At 36.8% G+C, this 20,689-nt stretch overlaps 2 protein-coding genes across 2 annotated transcripts in view; one reads left to right on the top strand and one right to left on the bottom strand.

Moving 5' to 3' along the window:
* UBAC2 (UBA domain containing 2) overlaps positions 1 to 20,689 on the top strand; it is a 166,340-nt gene that overhangs the window by 20,736 nt on the left and 124,915 nt on the right. Inside the window, exons 2-4 of the mRNA XM_014781853.2 lie at positions 5,797 to 5,924; positions 9,971 to 10,090; positions 10,646 to 10,755. Coding sequence (XP_014637339.2) covers positions 5,797 to 5,924; positions 9,971 to 10,090; positions 10,646 to 10,755 — 358 coding nt within the window. The remainder of the gene's footprint in view (positions 1 to 5,796; positions 5,925 to 9,970; positions 10,091 to 10,645; positions 10,756 to 20,689) is intronic.
* On the bottom strand, positions 16,959 to 20,557 carry GPR18 (G protein-coupled receptor 18). The gene is made up of 2 exons (XM_004423136.3): positions 20,469 to 20,557; positions 16,959 to 17,988 (listed from the first exon to the last, which is right to left on the bottom strand). The coding sequence occupies exon 2, from the start codon at positions 17,952 to 17,954 to the stop codon at positions 16,959 to 16,961; it is 996 nt and encodes a 331-aa protein (XP_004423193.1). The 5' UTR covers positions 17,955 to 17,988; positions 20,469 to 20,557.

The raw sequence follows: 20,689 nt of genomic DNA, 5'->3' as shown, positions 1-20,689 counted from the left end.
TACTCTACTGATATGGTGAATTACATTGATTTGCTTTGCATTCCCAGTATAATCTTCACTTGGTTATGATCTACTACCCTTTTTATGTATTGCTGGATTCAATTTGCTAATATTTTATTGAGAATTTTGCATCTATGTTTATAAGGGATATTCGTCTCTTGTTTTCTTTTAATGTTGTTGTCTGATTTTGGTATCAGTGTAGTGTTGGCTTCATAAAATGTGTTGGGAAGTGTTCTCTTCCCTTGTATATGATGGAAGAGTTTGTGTAGAATTGGTATGTTTTTTCCCTTAAGTGCTTGGTACAATTCTCCAATGAAACTATCAGGCCTGGAGTTTTCTTTGTTGGAAAACTTTTAACTATGAATTCAGTTTCTTAATTTCTATAGGACTATTCAAGTTATCAATTTCTTTTTGAGTGAGTTTTAGTAGGTTGTGTCTTTCAAGGAATTTGTCTATTTCATCTAAGTTGTCAAATTTATGGGCAAAAAGTTGTTTCTAATATTCCCTTATTATCCTTTTAAAATTATTTATTTAATTGTGATAAAGTACATACATAAAATTTACCATTCTAACTGTTTTTAAATGTACAGACCAGTGGTGCTTTTAAGTACATTTCACAATGTTGTACGATCCCTTATTATCCTTTTAATGCCTATGGGATCTGTAGTGATGTCCCCTCCTTCATTCCTAATACTAATAATTGTGTCTTCTCTTTTTACCTGGTCAGTCCTATTAGAGGTATATTAGTTTTACTGATCTTCTCAAAGAACCAGCTTTTAGTTTTATTGATTTTTCTCTGTTACGTTTTGGTTTTCTATTTCATTGATTTCTGCTCTTAATTATTTCTTTCCATCTGCTTGCTTAGGATTTAGTTTGCTCTTCTTTTTCTGTTTTTTAAAGCTCGTAGCTTACATCATCATTTGAGACCTTTTCCTATATAAACTAATGCCTTGAAGGGAAGGAGGACTATCCTCTACCCACTCTGGGTCCTTTCTGGCTGGGCTACGAATTAAATTGACATGAGACTGAATAGCAGGAGAAAATCAAACAAAGCTTTATAACATGTATACATGGGAGACACCAGGGAAACTGAGTAACTCTACAAAATGGCAGAGGTTCTCATCTTTAATACTATCTTCAGCCTAAAGACAAAAGAGGATGTTGGGGGTGGGGGGAGTCAGTTATGGGAGATTACCACAAAAGCACAGTAAACAAGACTAAGGTGCAGATTTAAGGCCTTGCCTTCCTCACTGATAAGTTTCTAGAGATGAGGTCATCCCCCCTTCTTCCTGGTACAGAGAGGGAGATACCTTTACAAATGGAGATTTTCCTTACAAATGTAAATGTTTGGTAAACAGAACTTTGATAAGAATGGGCTTACCAAGGACCCTCCCAGTCTGTCTATACCCAGAGTTATCTATGGTGATGGCCTGTCCTGGGGACAGGCCTCTTATCTTAAATTCTGCAGTTAATTGGGGGGAGGTCAAAGTTTCTTTCAGAGTATTTTGTTCTTGAAAATAATCACGGTAAAGAGACATATTTTGAGGTGGCCAATTCTGATCCCCCACAGCTACAAATTGCCCTCTAAGCACTGCTTTATTTGCAGCTCACAAGTTTTGCTTGGTTGTACTTTCACTTTTCATTCTGTTTAACATATATTCTAATTTTCCTTGTGACTTCCTCTTTGACCCAGATATTATTTAGAAGTATGTTGTTTAATTTTCAAGTATTTGTAGGATTTTCCATCTATCTTTCTGTTGATTTCTAATTTAATTCTGTTGTAGTCAGAGAACATACTCTTTATGATTTTAATTCCTTTAAATTTATTGAGTTGTGTTTTATGGCCCAGAATATGGTCTGTCTTTGGGAATGTTCTATATGTACTTGAAAAAAATGTGTAATTTGCTGTTGTTGGGTGGAGTATTCTATAAATGTCAGTCAGGTCAAATTGATTGATATTGTTTTTCAGGTCTTCTAAATTCTTACTGATTGCCCTAACAACATATTACAGACTGGGTGGCTTTAACAGCAGAAATTTATTTTCTTGTAGGTCTAGAGGCTGGAAGTCCAAGATCAAGATGTTGGCAAGTTTAGTTTCTCCTGAGGCCTCTCTCCTTGGCTTGTAAATGGCTATCTTCTTGTGTGTTCACATGGTCTTTCCTCTGTATGTGTGCATCCCTAGTGTCTCTTCCTTTTCTTATAGGGACATATTGGATTAGGGCCCACACATATAACCTCATTTGACTGAGGGAACTGAGGATGGGGAGATGGACAATACACAAAGAAACATATTTATTTCCAAAGTTCATTTTTTTCACATTTTAATGTTTCTAAAATTGGGATGTACATTACATATTCTAAGATGACATCTTAGAATTATACTTGTAAGTATTTCTTTTTTAGTGACACCGAAAATAATGGTGTGTCTTACAATCAGTTTGAATCATATTTAAATGAATCACTATTTAATGTCAGTTGTTGATAAGTGCTGTGAAAAAAATAGAACAAATGGGATAGAGAGTGACAGGGGATATTCATAAATAAGGTGACATTTGAGCACAGCACATGTTCAGTTCAGATAATTTTTTTCATAGCGGGACTTCCTGACTGATGCAGTGTGTTGGTTCACATCTGGCACAAACTCCTTACTTCAATGTGGACTGGTAACAGCTTGTGGACTGGTTACTTTGAGTAGTACTGGTGTAGAGGGTAGAGCTCTGGCAGGTGGGGGTAGAGATGGGGGTTGGAAAGCATTCTGCAGGATGGGCCCAGATCTTGTAGGCATGGTAAGGGCAAGGGTGATGGTATTTTCCATCTTACCAGCTGGCAACAGTTCTTCGAGTTGCTCAGAATAAAAGCTTTGGAGTCATTCTTGACTTCTCCATTTGCCCATACTTGACACCCAGTCAGCCAGCAAATTCTGCCTGCTGTACCTTCAAAACATATCCCAATTCTGACCACTCTTACCACCTTCCCTTAAAACACTCTGGTCCAGGCCATCATCATCTCTTGCCTGGATTATCATGATAGCCTCCTAACTGGTTTCCCTTTTTCTACACTTGCCTTCCCATACTCTCTTCTCAATTTAGCAGCCGAAGAGATCCTTTGAAAACATATCTGATCATGTTATTCCTCTATTTAAACCCCCAAAAGCATCCCGTCACTCTCAGAGGAAAGGTTAAAGTCCTTATGATGGTCTACAGGGTCTAGACTATTTGCTCTCCCACTTCTTTGACATTATATCCTACGTGTCTGCCTTGTGCTTATTCTGCTTTTAGCTGCCTTCATGGCCTTACTATTTCTTAATCGTACGGAGCATGTTCCTGTTTCGAAGCATTTGTACTTGCTTTTTCCTCTACCAGGAATACTCTTCCCCCAGATATCTACAGGGCCCACTTCCTAAGGTCTCTGCTCAAATCTCAACTTATCCGGAGGTCCTTCTACCCACCCTATGTAAAATGGCACTCCTCTTTCTCCACTAGCACTATGTTTTCCCCTATAACCAGGATAGGCTAAGTTATGCTGCAGTAGCAGACAACTCCAAAATATTAGAGGCCTAAAACCACAAGACTTGTTTCTCTCTAATGGTATCCCTCAGTTGGGAGTCCCCTAGGAGTCTACTCCACATTGTCTTCGATTCTGGGATATGGCTGACAGCATAAGCACCACCTTGAGCATTGACAGAGGGAAAGACCATTCACTGGCTCTTTAGGTTTCTGCCTGGAAGTGATGTCTATGATGTTGACTTGGCCAAAGCAAGTCACATTCCCATACCTAACTTCAGTTAGGGGTGGGGATGGGTGGGTAGCAGTCCTACCATCTGCCTGGAAAGAGACCAGGAAATCCATGGTGGTAACACATCTTTACCCCGCTGAATTTTTCTGTAGCATTTTTTTCCATCTGACATAATACATATTTACATTGCTTTATGTATTGTCTTTTCTCTCCTGTCTAGACTGTAAGTACCACAAGAGGAGGGACTTTGTCCATCATTTACTGCTGTACCCCAGGGCCTAGGGTAACGTGTGGTCTGTAGTAGGTGCTTATTAATTTTAGAGAATGATTGAGAATACCAAAGCAAATTGTTCATTTATTCATTTGGTGATATGTAAGCCAACTTGGGAGTATGGAGCAGGGAGGTTTGAAGAGAGGAGGAAATGGTATGAAATAAGAAGTTGGAGAGCAGACTTACTAGAGAAAAGGAGTAGAATTGCTTGTCAGTGGGGAGTGTCAGTTTGAGACTTGAGACCATGAACCTACAGTGAAATCTTATGGCTCAGCTGTGTGATTTTCTCCAGGGATGTTGAGTTGTTCAGGAGCTGGCAAGGAAGAAGCAGGAATGAATGATGGGGTCCATTTCACAAGGTTAGGTGGAAGCCCAAGTTGAAGAAGGAAATGTGATCCTAGCTGCCCCTTCAAGGTGCACCTGCATCGCCCCTGCTCCATCTTTGGTCTTGTCAGAATAATGAAGGAGCTTGCCTTTAACCAAGGAAGCCCGCTTTCCTGAGGTGGTGTGCTTGTGGTGGTAGGAGCAGTTTTCCCTGTATTCATTCTTTATTTCATTTACTTCTCATAACACTTTTGAGGTAGGTTCTCTTGTCTCCATTTTACAGGTGAGGAAAACTGAGGCTTAAATTGCTCAAGATAGAATTTAGATTGGTCAAGCTCACAGCCACAGTGCTCTCCTGTACTTTTGAGGTACTAGGCAATGGGACCTCCCTTGTCTGGGTGATGGGGAGCTCTGTTAGCTTTTAGATTTCCTGGAGCCTTGATTGTGTCTTGGTCATGAAGACTGTATGCAGCCACTTTCCTGATGGTTCCAATTTGGACATTTGTAAGACCTTAGCAGAGAGGAAACAGTTGGGCTATTTTTATATACTTAAGTAAGTGCAATAACCACATTACCAACTGTAACTAGTAAATTCACTCCCAGGAAATTTCTTATGAATAAGATTAAAGTGTGCTTCACACAATCTGAGAATGTCCCCACCTGTGATACTTTCCTGTGGTCTTGCCTGTTGGTGATCTGAACATTTCATATGTGCAAAGGGCTGTGCAGGCTTTATGGCCAATATAGAGAAGAAAAGGCAGGTGGCGTCCCTTCAGGAATCTTTAATGTAGTTGGGAAGGCAAAACAGGTTCAAAGCTCTGACTACTCAAAATCCTGCCTGGTAACAAGGGTGCAGAGTGGAGGAAAAGCCCCTCTAAAGTGGTTCATTGAGATTGATGGAGGGAAGGGGAAATTGAGCTGTAATTTCAAGGCTGCGTAAGATTTAGACAAGGCTCTCAAATGGAAAACTGACTCTGGCTCCAGTAGGACTCATGGTGGAAAATCTCAGTGGCTGCTGCAGTCAGCAATGTTAGCACTTTTAACTGCTTTTTAATTTTTTTTTTAAATAAATGTGTTTATGTATGTGAATCCTGGGCATGCTCAGGTGCTAACTGGTCGATTTACTAGAAAACATACTCTTCTGTGTATTTCTTTATACTTTGGTGACCATTTTCTAAAAGGTATTCTGTGGAAGTTACTGGATGTAAACTTGGTTTGGTCTCATGTAAGGGCCAACTTACAGTGAAGATCCTGCCAGCAAATTCCACTTGTTTTCCAGTGCCCTTTGATCACTTACCTCTGCAGGTAGATGTTTTGAACTATATGTTAATAAGAATTAAATTCCAGAGTTTGTGAACTTTGTTGTCATTCTAATTCAAAAAGGTGAATTCTCTTGCTTTTCACCCATGTGGTTTTTTAAATCTTAGGAACAATCCTTCTGAAAGTGGTTTTCTTTTTCCCTCCAGACAAGGCACCTCTGTCCAAGAGTCTCTTACTGGTCCCCAGCACCCTGTCCCTTTTGCTGGCCCTCCTCCTGCCGCACTGTCAGAGGTTCTTCGTGTATGACCTCCAGGCAGTCAAGGATGACTTCCAGGTGAGCTCTGCTTCTCTGGTCTCTGGGAGGAGAGAAGGCAGATTTTTTTTCTTGATTTACCTTTTCTTTCTGCTATTCCTAGTCCCTCAAAGCCTCTAAATTTCTAAGAAATATTATTTATTATTAATATTCCATTAACAAGTAAATTTTCTAATTGCATTTATTGATATTTTCAGCAAAGTAGATTATAATGAAGCAATTCCAGTGTTTCCTTTTGCTAGGCACATCTCTTCAGTTCCACTTTTTACTCATGGAAATGTAATTTATAATTTCAAGAGAATTAAAAAACGATGTTAAATCTTTTTTTATGATTAGTATGCATACTTAACATTTTCAAAAACTTGCCTCAGTTTGAATATTGATTAGATGATCTAAGCTCTCTTAGCTCTAACAGATTGTGAATTACTTTTATAGTGGTGGTTAAACCAAGTAGGAAATTTCTCTTGGGTTTTTGCTACTGGGAAGAGCAGAACTCTATGGCTTTGAGATTTATGGGCTGATCTCACTGAAAATGGTGGTGGTGGGTCTTGTCTATGAGTTGGAGTGTTATTGCTAATTATGGTGTATATCCTGCCACCTTTTCTTTGCTAAATACTTGCTTAGCCATTTAAGCATAATAATCCACGTCTTGAATACTGACACCTTTTCTTCATAATGATGTAATTAATACCATTGCTCAGGTTGGTGTCACCAAGTTTCTATGAAGGTCTTTCAGTTGTTTGTCCATGTTACTGCTTTCTGTCAGAATATTGTATAGCTTCTGTATTATTTCACTTGCTGTGATGCAGTGATTCTCAATCCTGGCTGTACATTAGAATCACCTGGATAAACTTAAAAATATATATATATGTGTATATATGCCAAAACTTCACCCTAGGCCAATTGAGTCGAAGAGTCTAGTGTTAGGGCCTGGGCATTGGTGTACTTTTTAAAAAGATCACCAGGGGATTCCAGTGTGTGACCAGCCCTGAGAACCACTGCTGTAAAGGAGTGTAAGGGCCCTCTGGCCTTGAGTTGGTACCTTCCTGGTTTTGGGGGTTAATTTAGTTCATCTGGATAAGTAGGCAAGCATCCCCTTCTACTGCACCACTCTGTGGGCATCTATGCTCTAAAGGCAGTGACCTGCCTAGATGGAGGACGACCAGTCTTCTGTCCAGGAATGTGAATAGCCACACTCTCCTGCTAGACCCTCCTAAGAGGTTCTTGGTGTGCATTTATAAGAGCTGCTACAGAGATAGGAAGTTTCAGTTCTGCCTTGGGAAATCTAAAGACACACACTTATAAGAACATGATACTCTAGGACACAAGTGTACATTAAATCCTTGGGGGGGTGATAAATGAAGTAGGGACCAATATAGGGTGGGATGGCCCTAGAGAGCCTTAGCAATATGAGTTTTCCATTTGATCTGAAGGAAGGGATGACTATTAATTAATTAGCAGTAGAGAGAGAAGGGCGTTTTACTTCCTGAAGCAATATGGCCTTCAGACCCTTACGAGTACTGTGTACGAAGCATGGTTGAAGACTAAGGCAAGGCTGGACCGGATGAGGGCAGGAGGGGCAGTTGATGAAGGGCTTTATTGTGTGAGTTCGGAATCTCCCAGATTTGGCAGTTAAGGCAGAGACCCTGCCTTTAGTGTTCTTCAGGGTGAAATGCAGAAGCAGTGCTTCACTGAGTGCAAGTCAGTGATTAGTCTTTATAGTAATACTAAATGGTTTGTTCTTATACCAGGTCTCAAGTTTCTGTGTCCTTGAGCATATTACAAAACACAAACTATTTAAAGCTATAACTTCTAGTTCTATTTGTCATTAACTTGGGGGAAAAAAAAAACAAAATAAATGGGGCTCTATAGACCCAATTTGTTATGTTTTAGTAATCATACCATCTGAATTTCCTTAATCCCTCAGGTTTTCCTAGTGGCTCTCAGGACTTGGCCCTGAGTAGAATACTTTTGTTAGAATATTAAATGTGGGCATAGAAGACTTGTGTCTTTCGTGGTTTCTGCATCTGCTGTTCTGCAAAGATGACAGTCATCATCATGTCGCATTTGTAAAGTCCTGAACAGTTTACAAAGCGCTCTCATGTATGCTGTCTCATTTGATCATATTGATGGTAGTATATGCTGGCCTAAAGTTTTAATGTGATTCTGGTGCAGAGTCATTGAATTTCTGAGGGAGAAAAGAGATTTAGTTTGGAGATGTCACCTGTGTTCCACACGTGTGCTCATGATGGTCATTGCTAACTGACCATGGTACTGTTTCTCCTTGAACCCAGCTATGACCTTAACACAGATATGTAGGCAGCCACCCCCATTTCACTAGATTGGCAGGTGAAGTAAACTCTAGTGACCATCCCTGGACCAGTCCAGTGCTCTCATATTTTGGAGTACACTGATGACAGATACTGCCGGGTGTTTTGCCTGGAGTAGAGACAGATGTGTGATGTTTTGATAGTTGGTAGAGTCTGTTTTCTCATTTGTGTTCTTGTTATTATTTCTGTTGGCCAGAGCACAAGTTGTATGACCTTATCCAAGTAAAATACTTCCTCTGTCCTCTTTTTCCTTAAGATAGAGTTAATATTACCAATGTTCATAGCAGCATTATTCACATTAGCCAAAAGGTGGAAACAGTCCAAATGTTCATTAACAGACAAATGGATTTTAAAAATGTGCTATACACATACAGTAGAATATTATTTAGCCATTAAAAGGAATGACGTTCTAATACATGCTTCAACATGAACCTTGAAGACATTATGCTAAGTGAAATAAATAAGCCAGACACAAAAGAACAAATATGGTATGATTCTACTTATATCAGGTACCTAGAATAGTCAAATTTATAGAGACATAAAATAGGATAATGGTTACCAGGGGCTGAGGGGAGGGGAGAATGAGTTGTTATTGTTTAATGGGTGCAGAGTTTCTGTTTGGAATGACAAAAAGGTTCTGGCAATAGTGGTGATAGGTGTACAACATTGTGAATCTTCTTAATGCCATTGAATTGTACACTTAAAAATAGTTAAAATGATAAATTTTATTGTATGTATATTTTACCAAAATAAAAACTACAAAAAAAGGGTTAATATTTATTTTACCTATCTTGTTAGGTAATTGTGAAGGGGAAATAACATCAGAATGTTTTGCAAATGTCATTGGGGTTATCTCTGGGAAATATTTAAGAAGACTCAAAATAGGCCTTTGAGTAGCTCTTTCTTCTTTCTGTATTTCCTTATGTTTTTCACCCAACCAGAAGTTGATTTAAATAAACTAAAAGTTAAATTTTAAAATTTCAAACCTGGGGGGCTGGCCCGGTGGCTCAAGCGGTTAAGCGTGTGTGCTCTGCTTCTGCGGCCCGGGGTTCGCAGGTTCGGATCCTGGGCACACACTGAGGCAGTGCTTGTCAAGCCATGCTGTGGTGGCATCCCATATAAAGTAGAGGAAGATGGGCACGGATGTTAGCTAGGGCCAATCTTCCTCAGCAAAAAAGAGGAGGATTGGCATCAGATGTTAGCTCAGGGCTGATCTTCCTCACAAAAAAAAAAAAAATATTCAAACCTGGTAATAGTTAGTAACAGTTGCCATAAATTGCCTTGTAAATAGTTGCTGTGAAGTAGATTAATCGTTAAAATTAAGCTCAGAAATATGTATTTTGGGGTTTATTGCTTTTTAGTTACAACGTTGTTTTTAGTAGCATAAAAATGAACGTTAGCCTTTCATTCCAACTCATATATATAATTGATTTTTGTCTTACTAAACACAGTCTTAAAATTTTTTACAGGAAGTTTTCTGTTGTCTTAATGAGAATACATTTTATTATAATAAACACAAAAATTTTAAGTACCATTATATAGAAGGAATTTTTAGTATGAGACAGTTTAGCTCATTTCTTAGCAAAAATACATTTAGTTTTCCTTTGGTATGTGCATCATTATTTTGCTTAGAGTATAAAAAATAAGCAGTGTAAAGTAAATGTAATAAATTTTCTAAGAAAGAGACCTGAGCAAATCTTACTCTTATTTATTGTTCTTTTTTAAATCCCCATCTAGATTTGGAGATTGATATGTGGAAGAATAATTTGCCTTGATTTGAAAGATACTTTCTGCAGTAGTCTGCTTATTTATAATTTTAGAATATTTGAAAGAAGATATGGAAGCAGAAAATTTGCAGTAAGTTTTTTATGTATTTTCCCTTAGCTACTTAGCTTATAGAAAAATGTTTTTGCTTTCTTATTTTTAAATAGTTTTATTTTGTTAGACTTGGTGTTATTATTAACAATTATCTTTTAATTACATGATCCTCCATCTAATTTGGAGCATGGACATTAACCAAAGAAAAATTTAAAATTTAAGCCACTAGCATAATAAAATAATAATAATGGTAATGATAATAAATAATATCAGGTGTAAGTGGGTAATAAAAATTTTAATTCGGATTTTGACTTTAATAAAATTCTAATCACTTATTTTGCTTAGTGGTTTGTGTGTTACTTGTTAAAAATAAATCATGCTATAAATATCTTTTCTTCAACATACTTAGAAATTATCGAAGTTAATGCATTTGACCAATATGGTTTTACTCCCTCATTTTGAAAAGTCTGTTCTAATAGAAACAAACTTTAAAAAAAAAACATGTATATATATACCTAAGCTGGTTCTAATTAAATAAATGTTAGTTTATTTTTAAAAGACTCCTTTATAGTGTCCTTCCTGTTTTATTTTTAGTCCTTTTTGCTGGGTTCCTGGGTTTTGTCAGCCTTGGTTGATTTCATCCTCGTTGAGGCTGTGCGATATTCCTTCAGTATCACTGCAGCCAAGAATTTGCCTTCTGGATTGTAAGTAGCTCTCAAAGATTAGCTTAATTTATAACCACTTAAATCCGATTTAAAGCATTGTTGTACAAGAAAGTCAGTAAAAGAATATTTTAAACTTTTAGATATAGTAAAATTGATTTTATGTTTAAAAAAATATAATGTAGGGGCCGGCCCGGTGGCGTAGCAGATACGTGCACGTGCTCTGCTTTGGTGGCCTGGGGTTCGCAGGTTCGGATCCCGGGGGCGCACTGACGCACCACTTGTCAAGCCATACTGTGGCGGCATCCCATGTAAAGTAGAGGAAGATGGGCACGGATATTAGCCCAGGGCCAGTCTTCCTTGGCAAAAAGAGGAGGATTGGCATCAGGTGTTAGCTCAGGGCTGATCTTCCTCACGAAAAAAAAAAATGTATGTAATATACGCTTAGATTTTCATTATGTTCTTGAAACAGAATCTATTTTACACTCAGTCTTTTTTTCAGCTTTGAAATCCCACATTTTGGAGAATTTTTAATGAATTACCTGTTCGGGTTCTGAAGATAGAATTAATTTTGTACGTTTCTATAGTGACATTTTGTCTGTGTAATTTTTTGAACTAGTTAAACACAAAAATACGAAGTTTATTCAGATTAGTTTAGGAGACAAACCTAATTTGTCTGAAGTTAGGCTTCTGAAGAGTCATGTTTTTTAAAACTGATGTTGTTTATATACTTTCACCAAAGATAAAACGGTCAGTATATAGGTTACAGCCTTGTACAACCTGGAATGGCCAACCTAGCTCAGGAGTGTGTATGCTTTCATATTGTGTTGGTCTTTAAAAACAAAACGAAAAAACCCGTATATTGGTTTATGAGTAACTAGTATCTAGGAGCAGAGTTGTTAGTGCGTATAAATGACCTTAAAGCATTTCTGAATTAAGTATCTGAGACTCTATTTCAGAAATGAGATACCATGAAATAAAGATACCAGATATTTAAAATTCTGTGTACCAACTTCAGCCTTATTTTAATTTTAAATATGTGTTTTTGAGAACTATTAGGCTATTGTATATATCTTGATTCAAATTCACTTTGGATCTCTATTTTAAAAATATAATTAGTGATCTAATAGCTGTCACATTTACATTGTTAATATTTACAGTGTAGCTGCCCTATATGGGATTGACTGAATTATAGTTGGCATGAGTGTCAACCTTTAGCTGTTTTAATGACGTATGAGTCTGAATAATATTTATTTACTTATTTTTGTGAGGAAGATTGGCCCTGGGCTAACATCCATGCCCATCTTCCTCTACTTTATATGGGACGCCGCCGCAGCATGGCTTAAGCCCTGCGTGGGTCAGCACCCCAGCTCCGAACCTGCAAACCCTGGGCCGCCAAAGTGGGGTGTGAATTTAACCACTGTGCCACTGGGTCGGCCCCCTGAATAATATTTGAATGGAGACAGATAACGTTCTGTGTCATAATTATCATGCACTTTTTGTTGAGTTCCATGGGTTGTAATTGTAATTAGACTGAGAAGTTTAAGTTTGACTGTTCTGCTATTGTGGAAAATAGTGTAGTCATCAGGAATGATTCCATGTTGATTCAGAAAAGAAGCAGTGTTACTAAATCATTAATTTTTCCCAAACGTTTCTCCTCCAGACCAATTCTTTTGGTTCTCTTTAAGGCCTACTGAGTTATGGAAGGGTATTTGTGTGTCGTGTATGTTTGTGTTAGAATAAATTTGGGGGATGGCTAGTAACACAGCTTTTAATTCTTATTTACATTGTCTCCTTGTCTGATGACTTTTTTTTCCTATTGCACATAGAGTTGAATGACAGTTATTTCTTTATATGAATGACATTTATTTCTTTATGGAATCCTATTAACTGGTACATATGAGGAGGATTGATTCAGTTTTGAAGTTGGTGAGAATATTTTTACTTATTCTTCAAGCAGGAAGACATTTACTTATTTAAATCTTAATTTGTAGCAAGAGTTGCAAACTTGAGTAAATCTAAAAGTTATATGCTCCTCTTTGAAAGACAATATGAATGTTACTTTAGCCATTACCTGAAAGAGAATAGAATTCTCTTTCCTTTTCAAATCATGAAGCATTACAGTATGTTTTTTAGAATCTTTATCAAACATAGACTTCTTGGAACATAAATATTTACCTCAGTAAATAAACTTTGCATTTTGTAAATATTTCTTTTATTTGATGTTGCAAAGCTTCAAAAACTCAGAAGAGGAAACTACTCTCTTTTTTTAGTCAATGTGCTTTAAAATTTGCAGTTTTTCACATAACATCTCGTTGCCTTTTTCTTTCCCATCAATGCCAAATTTATCTGCACTCTTTACAATTCTTCACTTCCTATTTAATTCTCTCTTTTTTTACCTCACCACTATTAAAACTTCTCTTATAAGAGTCACCAATAACCAACTAATTTCTAAAGTCAGTGGCTGGGCCGGCCCCGTGGCTTAGTGGTTGAGTGCGTGTGCTCCGCTGCTGGCGGCCCTGGTTCGGATCCCGGGCGCGCACCGACGCACCGCTTCTCTGGCCATGCTGAGGCCGCGTCCCACATACAGCAACTAGAAGGATGTGCATCTATGACATACAACTATCTACTAGGGCTTTGGGGGGAAGAAAAAAAAAAAAAAGATTATCATACAAATTTATAAAAAAATAAAAAATAAAGTCAGTGGCTTATTTTCAGTCATCTTATTTGGCTTACGGTAGCACATTACATGCTTTTGACCTCCCATTATTTCATGAAATAACCTGCTCCTTTGAGTCCCAGCATGCTGCTCTCTCGTGGTCCTTTTTGACCTTTTTACTGTCTGCAGCTCCTTTCTCAAGCTTACCAAGTGCTTTCTCTGAGCTATCTTGTCCACTCCCATGACTTCAACTACAGTTGACATCTATTGTTTCCAAACTCTTTATTTCCAGTCCATATTACTTTCCTGATCTTTCTAGAGTCATATTTCCTAATGACTTCTGAGACTCAAAGGAAATTTATCATGTTCGGAAGCTCTCATCTCTTCTGTACTCTCATCTTCTCCTCCTTCTGAACTCCTTATTTTAGTTAATGGCACTTCCATCTACTCAGTCATCCAAGCTGGAAATTTTTCCCTTTTCTCATCATTGGAGTAGGGTACCAAGTCTTATTTATTTGAAGTCCTGTATAAATCATTTGTTCATCCCGTCTTTTCTACTCCTACTGTCATTATCTCAGTCTAAACTCTAATCTTTTGTTGCTAGATTTTTGCAGTAATTCTCTAACTAGTCTATCAGTTTTAAAGCATTCCATGCAATGTTATCAGAAGTTATCTTTCTAAAATACAAGTTTGACCATGCCAGTCTTCCTTTCAAAAACCTTTAAATCCTCATTTCCTTCAGAATAAAAATTAAACTCCTCCAAGATGATATCAAGGCAATCTGGAATAGTGGGAATGGCATAGGCTTTGCCATCAGATAGACTGGATTTGAGATTCCAACTCTGCCAGATATACTTGTGTGTAATCTTGAGCAAATTACTTCTCTCAAGTTTGATTTCCTGAGCTCAGTTTATTGATGACCTCATATGTAAATTGAGGGTCATACTCTATCCTTCACAGGGCAGTGGAGAGAATTAAGTAAGCTCACTTATGTAAACATCCTAGCAGTAGTATCTCTGCCTCCCTTCCCCAGCTCCCGCATATATTGGTTTTCTTCTTTCCCTTCAAAGTCCTCATAATCTGACCCCAAATCCAGTGTTTGAAGCCACTCCCCATCAGTCATTCAACTTTCTTAACATGCCATATATTTGTATTCTCATGCCTACTTGGTTTACTTTCTGCATCCTGTCACCCTTTGGCAAGATTAATTGTCCTTTTATGTGTATTCTAACAAATCTATTAGGATCCCTGTTAGCATTTATTACATTGCATCATCATTATCATTATCATTATCTGGGTCTTCTCTGCCACCCTACTAGCTCTTTGAGGGAGAACTAGTTTTACTTTATGTACTCACTGCTTTACATTCAGTAATATTGAAGGGATAGCCTTGATTACAGTGTAGCCCCGTAAGACGCTAAGGTAAGATCTTTGACCTTAGACCTGTTCATCTCTTTTTCTAGTGCTTTGCATAGAAATTATACCTGGCATCTGATAGATTCTTATGTTATTTGAAATTCAGAAAATGTAACCATTAGGTTTTGAAAGTAGAGATAGCTCCATTATTAAAAGCTGTATATATACTAGGTGCTTCTAGTGAACCATGGCTATCATACATCTGTCCTTATATAGCTATTATTAATTGTTAGTATTTAAATGTGGATGTTATATTGTTTCCCAGAATCAGACCCCTCCAGAATCAGTGGAATTTTGTTTTTACATATGACATTAAAATAAGTCTGATTACAGTGCTGAATAAAATATTTTTTAATTGTGTTTTATATTATCTGTAGTTTTATTGTGAGAACCATGACATACATTTTCACTTTGTTGACTTTGTGTCAGCAAAGTCTTTTGTTGTGTTTTGTGTTCTCAGATTAGATTCTTCTCATCAAGAAAAGCCATTGCAGAAAACCTGCCATTTAATCCATTTTGTAAGAGCAGATTGATCTGTATAGTCGAGAGTGGGCCTTGACTGTATATATATACCGTAAACCTCCATATCAAGTATAGGAGTTAATTCCCCTGTAGAAGTAATTATTCGTTTAAAGGTATTAATTAAAGTATCTTTCTCACTTGACTATTCAAACTGAAATCTTGAAGTAGTTTTCTATTTTTGAGAAACTATATCTCAGTGTACCTCGACTCCTTTATCTTATGTAGCTATGAGAATGCTTGCATTCTCTAAGTTCGTCTGCTTTTTGTTATTGGAAAATTGGTGATTGATGTGAAAGAAGAACTGAACTTGGTTTCTATTCCTGGTTCTTTAACTGAGCAAGTCACATAACCTCTTTGGACCTCAGTTTTTTTATATTTAAAACAGAAGGATTAGACTAGAAAGTCGTCTAAGGAATCTTCTCATACTAAAATGCTATTTGATGATTAGTCTCCTTTGTGTTTATCTTTTTTGTTTGTAAGAATATGAATTTACCCATGTTAATTATAGAAACCCATTTATAACCAATGCGTTTATTTGATTCTTAGTCCCATTAGGAGGTGATTGTGTTAATAGTAATAAAGGTGATTTAGCAGAGACAAAGTTATGGTTGACTCATTTGTTTATTTCCATAATCTTTAGAATAATGCAGGCTTTATAGATTATAGTTCACTTCCTTTTCTTTTTAAGTGGAGAAGTTACTTGGTTTGTTACTTTATTAGGGGAAATTAAATGGCAAAGCTAGGATAAGAATCCAAGGTCCTTAACTTGTGCTATTTATACTGTGACATACGGCCTGGAAAAAAATCTGTCTCTTTTGTGATGTGATATTTAATCACATAAGAAGAGCAAACTATTTATACTGGAGAAGGATATTTCACTATATAGTAGAAACCTCATGTTATAGGAATGAACTTACATTATTGGGTAGAAATAGGATCTTGGGTCAGGTATCCCCCATGGGTTTTAAGTAGAGTCTGGTACATAGTCGGCTCTTAGTAAGTGTTTGTTGAATGATTATTGTCTGTTTCCAAAAGAAAATGAATTCGGAGTAGGGGAGGGCTGATGGTGATAGCCTTTACAGGCCCCCTCAGGTGTTGCTCCTGCTAATTTTGCTCTGCAGCAAGTAACAGTGATGAGTTGAGCATAGTTGTTTGTGTAGGGATCCTGGAAATTTGGTATTTAGAACGCAAAATATTGGATTAAGACCACCAATCCTGGGTGTAAATTAAACCAAAGGGAGCTGCATCTAGATGGAAAATAATTTAATCAAGTTATTTCAAACAGTAGCTGGATTTTTTGCCTACTGATTTGATTGACATGACTTGCACATAGAATTAAATCCAAAAAGTTAGGACAACTGTGTATTTAAATAAGGCTTGAATATGAAACACAAATTGGATGTTTTTCTCCCAATAACTTATGAAAATGTTTTATACAAGTTTGAAAAATAAAAATAATGAATTTATTAGAATACTTCACAATGTTTAGTTATGTTGCCACAATAGTAAGATCCCACAAAAGAGTTTTTAAAGTTTATTTTTTTTCAGGAGAGAAGGATCTTGATAATATCATACAGAGTACCCACTGACCCCAGGGTAGTTAGTAAAGTGAATTTAAAGAGATTGAAGACAAAACACTTCTTATCATTCATAACATTTCACTGTTTATGTTGCTTAGTGACCGTAAACTACCTGATCGGAAGCTTTTTCTGCGCACGCTCCGAAGGTAATTGCGGTACAGCATGACGCTAATCACTCGAGCCTGAAATTGTTTTGAAACAATGTAGTAGAGAATCACATCCAGACAGGTGCTGAGGTTCATGAGGAAGGTGGTAAAGGCTCCCCAGGGATTGTAACTGTGGTCATCCCCTGCCAGCATCAGGAAAGCAAAACAGATGTGGAAAGGCATAAAGCAGACGAGCACCTGTACCATGAGTGTGATGATGATCCTTATAGACTTCTCCTTGACCTTTGGTTTCAGCTTAGATGTCTTGCCGTGCAGGAGACTGTGAATAATGACCAAGTAGCACCCAATCATGATGAACAGAGGAATCAAGAAAAAAAAAATCAGTCGAGTAAAGTTCAACACGTTAATAGCTTTTAAGTGGACGATGTCAGAAATCTTCAAGCAGGTGGCAGGGGTGGAGGCTTTATCTGGGTCTTCATAGAGCAGTAGGAGGGGGATGGTGGTTGTTAGGGTCATTATCCAGACTCCCACACATGCTAGCACAGCTTTGCACGTATTTTTAAGTTCTTTGGCGTATTTTGGCTGTACAATGGCCATGTATCTGTCGGCGCTAATAAAAGCAAGAAGCCATAGCGCAATACTTGGATAAAACACCGTGAGAGCCCCAAGAATCTGGCAGAAGTATTCTCCAAATGGCCATTCACCTTTTGCGTAATAAAACATCCGAAAGGGTAAGCTCATTATAAATATTAAGTCCAGTAATGCCACATTCATCATATAGATGGTTACAGTGGTTCTCTTCTTGGTGGTACAACTGAAAACCCATAAGGCAGTGACATTAACAAATAATCCAATTATGAAGATGCAGCTGTAGAAGACAAGGGCTGCGATTTTGTATTCATCTGGATGGGAGTCGTTAGAAGGGCCAGGTTGAACTTGATTGTGAGGGGTGGTCATCTTATAGCTTGTTGGTGAGCATGACACTTAGAAACTGTAAGATAGTTAAGTCAAATAGGAGGAATAAAACACTTTGAAAATAAACGCTTAACATTCTTACATTTGACTTGGCATGTCAGTGGATTTTAATTTTGAGAGTATTTTATGTTGTAGAGTCAATATATGTGTCTTAGTATATGTTAAAAAAAACATTCCCTAGATATTATTACTAATATGTACTAATCTATTAAAATGATCTGGTGTGTCATAATGCACTGGCAGATTTATTCATTTTCTCTCTTCCTGCCACCTCCCTTCACCCCCAAAGAATAACTATTTCTTTATGATTTTTTCCTATAGTGTGAAATTGGGTAGCAATTGTTCCTAAAATAAGCATTCTTTGACTGGGATTAATTAGGGAAAAGCCATTCTGAATTTTGAATCTTGCAAAATATAGTTTGCCACTTTTTATCATCTTCATTCTGTTTAAATATTTTGTAACCCAGATTAGTAATGTCCAAATAATGAATTTTTACTCATTAAATACAATCTTAATATATAAAATATGTACTAGAAAACTAATAAAGGAACCATGTAACTGGGTATTTACTGGATATTCACAGTAATTCTCATTTGAGAGCAGGACATTTTCCTTTTCATGACTGTATCCCCCGTGCCTATTGAGTACATAGTAAGTAGTAGTAAGGAAGTAGTCAGTAAGTAAATATTTGCTGAATTGATGGATGAGTGAAGGAAGAAACCTTTGGTGGGGTGACTGACAGCAGCTGCTTTCTAGTTGGTCAATGAAGACTTGCTCAGTTGGCTATTAAACCTTTTTTTTTTAAGTGGCAAACACTTCTTCTTAGTATTGTATTCTCCCTAAATTATCATAGGTCTAAGTAACAGCAGTGTCTTGTGCCATGGTCTACAGATCAAAAACTTGACTCTTCAAATAAGAGATGAGCTAGTTTTTAATGCACAGTTGGCAGTGCCTAATGCTGAGTCTTCCAGAAGGTGTTTACCAGTGTCCTAGAAGTGGATTTCACTGCTGCATAGAAAGCAGCACCTTGAGAGTAAGATATTGCTGGTGTAGTAACTTTCATGCCCTCATTCTGTCTAGCTACAGAAGCTTAAGTGTTGTTTGTCGAATTGAATTTAAAAAAAGAATATCAAAGACAAGTAGTTATTATTAAGTCACTCAATAACTTTATGTGTATGCAGAAACTTATTCTCATCACGAAAAGAAAATGTCTGTTACTAATGGAAAGGAGTTTAGTTGTGATTGTTAATATCATTGACTCCTTAGTGTGAAACTTCCATCACCTATGATGCAACGCCAACAGTGATTTTAAAAATAGACTTGCCACAAGAGATGGAACCTTGTGGCATCCTCTTGAAGTACGGAGGTGTAAGAAAAGTTTCCTTCAAAAACGTCACTTTGCAGAGTGGGCTGTCTAATTCAGCCCTGCATCTCTCTTTAGTGAAAACTGTGGGGGAGGTTAGCAGTCTGGTCAGTGGCATCCTGGGCTGTTGATCATTTAAAATTAATTTGAGCAATTGCTGTGGACAAACGCAAGATAGGAATTTGTTTTTTCCCTCCTTCCCTTTCTTTCTTCTTTCTTTCCTTCCTAACTACAGCTAGTTTGCCAAATATTTAGGTTAAATATGATTTTTGGAATAGAATTCTATATATTTAAAAGCTTATATTAGTTAAAATTTCCAAATATTGGTATGACTAGAATATGCGTTTCTATCAAATGAGAAAAATATTACACAGGAAAATTGAATCTCCTGTATTACAACAAACGAGAATAATTTTGGAGGTTTGATTCTTATTTTTAATTTCAATGAATTTTTAAATAGTGGCAATTATAAATGAAATTTTGTATCCTTTTTTCCCTTTTAATATTGCATCAGGACTCCCTTCACCCAGCCTCATCCCTGAATTTTGTCACATAAATTCCATACTTACAAACTATTTTTGAGTAAATCTTTTTCCCCTCATTGGGCTCAAGCTGCTTTTATGTCACCAACAGTTGTATTCATTTGCTTGAGGTTGGAAAAAATATGCACGATGCCTGTGTTTTAAGGGCGTCAGCAGTAGAGGTTGTGCTCTACATACACAGATAAATTTTTGAATAAATATTGAAAAGTGATTGGCTTTCAAGTCAGTGTTTTAAAAGCTTTAGATTACATGATTATCTATAATCTTTCTTTTCTTAAAAGCCTTTTTAGTACATTTTGTGAAACAGTGTAATTGAAACCAAGTGGCAAAGACTCCTAAATATGCTTATGATTTATCATATCAACATTTTCCTTCAGTTGAAAAAAATTACATTTACTATTAATGTAAAACAGTATTGAAAATAAATGAAAAACCATATTAATAATGCAAGAAGATGACAGCATAACTCATTTCAAGATCCTTCACCAACAGTTTCAGTAATGTGTTATAATAAAACAATGATTTTAAAATTTAGTAATTACAGCATTATTTCTGATAACCTGTGACGAAATTAATTAATTGCTACTTACCTCCAGTCCATCAGAAGGCTGTATTAGAGAGGAACAGTTTTTGGTATAACTGTTCTGTAAGAGATATCTTTGAGTTGCTTGTGTTAAAATAGCTCTTTCTAGAAATGATATATTTAAGAAATGCTATATTTCTTTTGTTTTAGGCTCTTCTTTTGCTTTAAAAAGTTGTTTCAAATATAATACTTGGTACAGGAGTTGGTACTCGCTCGGCTGTAATTGCT

This window comes from Ceratotherium simum, chromosome 10, assembly GCF_057802395.1.
Source record: "Ceratotherium simum simum isolate JZ-2026a chromosome 10, ASM5780239v1, whole genome shotgun sequence".
Lineage (NCBI taxonomy): Eukaryota > Metazoa > Chordata > Mammalia > Perissodactyla > Rhinocerotidae > Ceratotherium > Ceratotherium simum.
The sequence above is the reverse complement of the archived record's forward strand: the minus strand, read 5'-3'. Positions and strand labels throughout refer to the sequence as shown.